This window comes from Alligator sinensis, unplaced genomic scaffold (assembly GCF_000455745.1).
Source record: "Alligator sinensis unplaced genomic scaffold, ASM45574v1 scaffold663_1, whole genome shotgun sequence".
Lineage (NCBI taxonomy): Eukaryota > Metazoa > Chordata > Crocodylia > Alligatoridae > Alligator > Alligator sinensis.
Window position 1 is genome coordinate 88,998 of NW_005842205.1, and position 7,342 is coordinate 96,339.

The following is a 7,342-nucleotide window of genomic DNA, read 5'->3' on the forward strand; positions in this document are numbered from 1 at the left end:
GCGTGGCGAGGCGCCGCCCAGCCACAGGCTGGCTTGAGTCGTGGAGCATCAAGGTCGTCGCGAAGGAGAGAGGGGCCTTGCCCTGGGCTGGGATTGCTCAGAAGGGCTTGGGTCGATGGGGATGAACCGACTCCCTCGCTGCTGCCTGACTAGAAATGCTGCCACCACCGCTAGGCCCTTGGTTTTAGACTTCGGGTGGAGCAGGAAGCACAGGGGCCTACTGCAGAACCAGGGACGCCCGGACAAGGCTGCCATCTCCTAAAAACGCAGGCTAGATCAGCACCACTGGGCCATCCTTCCTCTTGAAGGCAGCAAAGTAGCTGACAACATAGCTCAAGTTGAACGGTTGCGTTTATGGTGCTTGGGTCCATAGTGCTGATTGCATTGGAGGAAGCACAGCGGGGTGCAACTGCAGGGGTGTGCAGCCCCCCATCCACCCCTGGAAGTGAGGCACAAAGTGATGCAGGCCAGCTGTGGCAGCAGGAGCATCTACTGGCAAAGCTCCCTGCTTGCTGCCTGCAGAGCCGCGCTACGGCTCCCCAACACAGCCTCTGCTTCTGCTGCCTTCTGAAAGAGATGTGTGTGCAGGACAACTGCCGGGCACTGAGCAGATGCTGAAAGGGAGAATGAACTGGATATGACAGCAGAAACTTCCTGTGCCTGAAGAAGAGTGATTATGCCCAAAAACTTGCTAAGAACTTTTTTCCAACTACTCAGTCAGTCTAATAAAAGATATCACATCTACTCAAAGAGCCTTGCCTGCCTAGGTTTTTCCCCTGTCCCTCTTCCACTTGCAGCCTCCAGCATTTAAGCTCTAGGAAGTTCAGCTTCGGAGGCTGTGCCCTTCACTCAACAACTACCAGTGCACTTTTCTTCCAAGAATTTGTCCAATCCCTTTTTGAATCTGGCGAACCTGTCAGTGTCCACAGCAGCTGGTGGCAATGAGTTCCATGCTTTAATTACACACCCAATGGTCAGCACAAGCACCATATCAATCACCACATCTCTGACCCCACAGTCAGTCAGCCAGGATTTAACTGGCCATGTCATTATTGGGCACTTTTCAACCATTTTCAAACTGAATAGGGTCACTGTGCCTCAAACCTATACCAATGAGGCCGCCGCAATGACAAATTCAACCCATGTGCCACATTGTTGACTTGTGTCCCTTTACTATGTTACCTGCTGGTCTTCAAGCTGTTCACACTGGTGATGACCTCACCAACTTCATATGCTAAATAATTAAAATAAAAATTTCACAATGTGTGAAAAGAACTTTGTTTTGTTCATTTTAAATTTACTACCTACTCATTTCATTTTATGACCTCTAGTTCTAGGGCCTACCACTGGTTTGACCAGTCCTTCCAGTAGCTGCTGCCTTCCCAGGCTGCTGTGGGCTCTGCCAGGAGGGCTGCTGCTCTGGAGACGGGCCGAGTCCCCAGAAGGGCGTGCACACTGGCAGTTTGGGGATGGCAGCTGGGCCTACTGCAGAACCAGGAACATGCAGACAAGGCCACCATCTCCTAAAAACGCAGGCTAGCTCAGCACAACTGGGCCATCCTTCCTCTTGGAGGCAACAAAGTAGCTGACTGTGGCTCAAGTTGAACTGTAGTCTTCATAGTGCTTGGGCTCCTTAGTTCTGTTCCCCACCATTGCTATTCCACTTTCCGTAACTCGTGTCATTAAGTCTCAGATTCCAAGACCATCTGTCACAGCCATGCGACATGCAGCCTTCCATAGGCTGCTACTATTAAATTAAGCACCTGTGGCATACCACTGCTACTATCAAGTACCTCTCTTGATGTTCAGGGATGATATCTATGAATATTTTATCTCTTCAGAAACGAAGTCAGAAAACACAGTGAGAGAACATTTTGGGAAGGGATTGATTCACACAGCAAAGTGCTGAAGGCAAACCACAAAATGACAACTGGAAATACAGGCTGTCGTTCCTAAGGAATGTAAAAGCAGAACTGACTTTCAACATTTCTGTCTAGCTTTTTTCCATTCGGTGTGCCACTATTGCTGAAATTCTAGAGGCAGACCCCTCTTAAACTCATATGTCCTTCTACATTTCTTATCTGAAACTGAGAACAAGAACACTTGCTATGTTTAATTTTATACTTATTTCTCATCTCCTCCACTACTAATGTATGTGCATTTGTATCATGTGTAGAACATTTCAAAGTCCATTTCAGTTCTAATTTCAAAACTAATGCAAAGTGCCCAGGATTTTGAATAGTTAAGTCAGAAGGTCAATATTTTATGCGCTTACCATGTGGATTCTGCCACAGACTTATGTAAGAAAAGTCACCAGCGCAAAATAATACTTATTCAAAAGATCCTGTGATGCAGTCCTTTTGTTCCTGGCATTTCTGTTGCTACAAGATAAGAATAAAACGTGCCTCCATCACCATTTTTATTTTTTAAATAACCTTATTCCTGCTCTAAGTGGTATCTTAAAGAGCAGGAATAATAATACAGATTCAAAGAAACATACTATGTATAGCAACTTAGTTTTGTTCCTCCATGTACTCGCTCACATCAGGATCACTAGGGTTGTTCCTCTGTGTTCCCGCTTGGCCAGTGTAGTTCTTTGTGTATAATTAAGCATATTGTTGGGGTATTGTCTGCACTGCTGACAGTGGTGCTTGTGCTGGTTCATCCTTGGAGACGTCAATGTTACACAAAGAATTGACCACAAGGGTCAGTCTGGTTTATTACTTGCAAAGCAACCTAGCAGGACGGGCCCTTGGGACAGCCATAACACCCCCCTCTCCCCAACCTGTGCTGCCTTAACCCTGCCCTGCTTGCCCACTCTGGCTTCACAGGGTCTCCCCTGCTACCTCACTTGTGCCATGGCTTGATGATACAATGAAGTGGGGAGGTTGCCCTCAGAAGTGCTCTTCTTCTTTGGGCTCAACTTGGCCCAGATGATTCAGGGTTCCAACCCCACTGCACACAGCCTGGGACATCAGACTGAAATCATGGCCTCCGTCTTGTGGCCTATAGCCATACCCAGGCCTTACAGGTGTGACTCCATATGAATTTAGAGAGGGCCCTTTAGCCCCTACACCTTTGGGCTTCAGTTTTCCCTGCCTCAGTCCTTTTTCTCTGGCTGCACCCTTCAGCCCAGATCCACTGCCCTGGACCTCCTCCCTATCTTGTTCTCTGGGCCCCTGGCCCCATTTCACACGCTGCTCTAGACCCCTAGGGTCCCTGACCCAGGCAAGACTACTCTTGTTTTTTGACAGCCCCTCACCCTTTACTAGGCTGAGCCCCTCTGAGTCCCTAACTCTGCAGGACTGTTACCTCCAACCTCTAAACTGTTTGGTTTTAGCTGCATGCAGCACACTGGGTCCCACAGCCAAGAAGGACTCCTTATTTAGGCTTTAGCTTCTCCTACTTCAGGGTATTTTCCAAGCACCTTCACCTATAGCCTCCATACCACCCTCATCAGACACACACAGTTCTCCAGTGTTCTGCCAGCTACAAGTCACTCAGACCCTGTCCTGGCTCTCCCAGGGTCCCAGCAAACATTTGTCCTGCAGCTGCTGGTCCTTGCAGCTTCCCCAGGTCCCTATATTACCTAGGTTTCCCCTGGTGTAGCCCAGGCCAACAAGCATTCTGTTCTCAGCAGCAGTCAGGGCTAGACTGAACTCTCTGGTTGAGGGTCCAGGCTTTCAGCAGGCTGGTCTTTACCATGTTTGATCACATGGCCTTCTCCTTGGCCAGGGTTTTCTAATTAGCCCAGTACTCTGCCTGTCATCATGTGTTGGCAGCCACTGCTCTCTCTCTCCTGCTGCACTTTAACTCCTTGTGGTTTTCCCTGGCTGCATGTTACTCTGCAGCTGGCCCTACTTACAGCTCTGTGATTCTGGCTTCCCACTTTCTAAGCAGCAGGGGTTAGGGGTGCCTGCTACAAGCATCAACTCACTAGCATTCCTGTCCAAAAGGTTACAAGATGTTAGACCTTGATGTTTATGAGTTGTCCGTCTTACCACAAGCATGTCCCCTAGACCTAGTTCAAATTCCAAAAGTGTCTGTCCTTCTTGTATATGTGAATAGATAGCATTTTGTGTATTTATATAACAGACATCAACACCTTGTTGGTGTTTCGGGATGGGGGCAGGGGGAAGGTCTGTACTGAATCCCTCTTTCTTTTTCAGGCATCACTTGGAGCAGGAACAATGTTATTTTTAGAAAATGGAAATGATTAAGGCATGCTTTGTATTTTCCTTCTTGTTGTGACAGAAACACCAGTAGCAGAACAACTGTATCATGTGATGATCTGAACAGGCATTCTTCTCCAAAGCTGATGTATTCATACCCAAACATAGAGTCTAAGTACCTGGCAGAGACCACATGGTCTGTGCACAAAATGCTGAAGGTCTAACCATTAACTGTTCAAAATCTAGGATACTTTGCATTACAATCTTTTAAATTGGAACTAAAAAGGCTTTGAAACTTTTGTAGGCAGCCAAGGACATGATACAAATACACATACAAATATAGCTGTGACAAGAGAAAGAAGTGCAAATTTAAACAGAACAAGGGTTACCAAGTGTTACAAGTTGCAGACAATAAATTATAAGAACTGATTGTACCAAAACAGCTGCATGTCTTAAGAAATACAGCCCAGAGATGCCCCCACTCTAGAAGATAGGCAGCTATAGCACACTAGAAGGGCAAAAGGGCCAGAAAGAAATGTTGAAAGTCGTTTCTGCTTCAAAAATCCTTATGGTCTATCACTACATGACTTTTACTCCCAGTTTCTCAATTTGTGGTTTGCCTTCAGAGCTTCATTTTATCTTTTCTGAAATGTTCTCTCACCATTTTTTTACTTTGCTTCAGAAGGTATAATAAAGTCATAGTCATTATTCGCCAAACATCAAGGGAAGTGTTTGATATCAATATTGGCTGTGCACACCCCATGGCTGTCAGAGATGGTCTTGAAATCTGAGACTTTTAATATCATGACTTAAGGAAAGTTTGGCTCCTCAAAGTGAGTGCTGAGCTCCTCTAGTACAATCAGCAATGGCAAGGAAAGGCCCTATGTGAAGTCCAAACACATTCAGAAAGCTGAAATTAAGCCAACTCAAAGTCAGCAGTTTGCTTCCTTAGGGAGAATAGATTGAATTTTACGAATCCAAAAAGATGACAAAGCCAGTAGGGAGATATGGATTGCCCAAGCAGGGGACTAACATAAGAGGGATGGGGGTGAGGAGGGGAACACAACGAGGTTACAGAAAATACAATGTTAGCCAACTAAGCCAACAGAAAATACAATGTTAGCCAACTAAGGGGGGCGGGGTTCGCAATGCTGAGAGAAAAGGAAGATAGATGCACACAAACCTGTACAATGGTCCACAGTGGTGGAGGCAGTAAGTTGGTGAAAGTTTCTGAGTCCATATAGAGTCTCATTGCGGGGTCCTCTTTGGGTGGACTGGGGTAGTCCATTGCTGAAGGTTCTTCTCGAAGTGAAGTCCATCAGGTGCAGAGGTGGGTTCAGGCAGTCCCCTCTAGGTCCAGTCCAGCAGCGGTCCATCTGGTGGGGTCGGGGTACTGGTGGTGGCCTGTGATGTGCTCCACGTAGATGTCACGGGACTAGCGGATCGTGTCGGACACCATGAGGCAGCACATCAGCTTGGCGTAGAGGCAGGAGACACGGCAGACACGCAGGACGTTCTCATTGCTGGGGTCCCAGGCTCTGAGCATTCTCACGAATACAGTGGTTGGTCAGCCAGCCAGCCCATGATTCAATTCCCTCCTCTGCCACAGGCAGCTATTTCACAGCAGTAACCACCAACTCCTCCTGTGCTTTCAAAAAAAGTGGCATCAGCAATTGCATTTTGTGGATAGCCCAATTCTTTGCATGTGTGTAAGTTCTCCCTGGAGAATAACTCACAGTCTGTGCAACTAAGGGGACTTAAGCATAGGAATGTTTAATTTCTAGATCCAGATTGGTTTTTAGCTTCTGAGTTGCTCAGACTAAAGCAGTTTGAGATTTAAGTGAAAATACAGGCTACTGGGGAACAAAATCAGCATGAGGAACTTATGCAGTTAAGTGCCTCTGGATTTAGGCAGCAGCTATACAGGACTTCCATAATCATAGTTTTGGATTTAGGTACCTTAATTCTGCTTGAATTCAACTTTAGAGGACCCACTTTATGGATTTCAGCCCCTAGTCCCCGTCATAACTGACATTTTCTCTAAGCATTGAGCAGCTTGTTTATCTAGAAACTCTTGTTCTCTGCTCAGGATACAAGGTTTTTCTCCTACACTGCACACTTCTTAAGATAAATCAGGCTGCTTCTGAATGTTTGCTTGTGTTTTGCCTACAAGTTGGATTGTGTGAAATTCCAGAAGCTATCACAAGAGACCGAGTGAAGACTGGAATAAAAGGCTTAACTGCAGTCAGAAGCTATGCTGGGAATATTAATTATAATAAACTTTTACAGTAATTATAATTTACCTGAGCCATGATAAATTTTACATGAGAAATGAGATTATATTTTTCCTAGAATGATCACTCGTGACACTACTTTCTCAAGTCACATTAATCCCCCAGGGTTATGCAAGGGCCACATGCCTTAAGGCTTGGACATATCTTAGGTCTGCTCCTTCAGCTATGTTGTTGAGTACTGTTATTCTGGAACAACTCTAGCAAGATAGTTTTATTATACTGACATCCCAGCTTTGTCAGAGTGAACTGTTGTCATGATTGCAGCAGATGGCAAGTTCGGAGAGTCACCACAAAAAACTATATCTGGGCATCAAAGTTCTTACTGGACCTGGCACAAAGGTCTGCTCCAATGTCTCTGGTTTACCCATTGACTTCAATGAGATTTTCTTGCCCTTTCCATTTATTTTCAAATGTTTTGAGACTTTGATCCAATTCATAAAACAACATTCATTAAAGAACAGGAGCAATCACCCAGTGTGAACATAAGAATAAGGTAACACTTTGGCATACCATCAACTTAATGGTTCACCCTGCATAAATTAGATAATTGATTTTGCTATTTTTTACATTGTAACCCACCCTGTTCAACTAAAAATGTTTGCCCACATGTCAAGCTCTCACTTTAAGTGATATCTTTAAAAAAGCACACAAGGGAAAGGTCATTTTAGGGAAAAAAAATGCTAGTGATGGGGTCATTTTAACAGGGTTGGAGCATTGCTGCAGATGTAAGGGTACAGGAAATGTATGAGAGGAAAGATTTGTTTGGGTATTTTGGGATGGGTTGTGGGTTGTTATATTATTTGATGAACTCTATAGTTGGGAGAGATACTAGACAAGCTCCTGGGCATACAGTGCCCTTCTTGGGGTATTTTAGTG

At 45.4% G+C, this 7,342-nt stretch overlaps 1 protein-coding gene across 1 annotated transcript in view; it reads right to left on the minus strand.

Moving 5' to 3' along the window:
• The window catches only part of LOC102386191 (succinyl-CoA:3-ketoacid coenzyme A transferase 1, mitochondrial), a gene marked incomplete at its 3' end in the record, with an annotated part of 94,343 nt that extends 88,625 nt beyond the window's left edge, over nucleotides 1–5,718 (minus strand). Inside the window, exon 1 of the mRNA XM_025207714.1 lies at nucleotides 5,609–5,718. Within this exon, the coding sequence (XP_025063499.1) occupies nucleotides 5,609–5,718 (110 nt within the window). The remainder of the gene's footprint in view (nucleotides 1–5,608) is intronic.
• Between the last annotated feature and the right edge of the window lie 1,624 nt (nucleotides 5,719–7,342).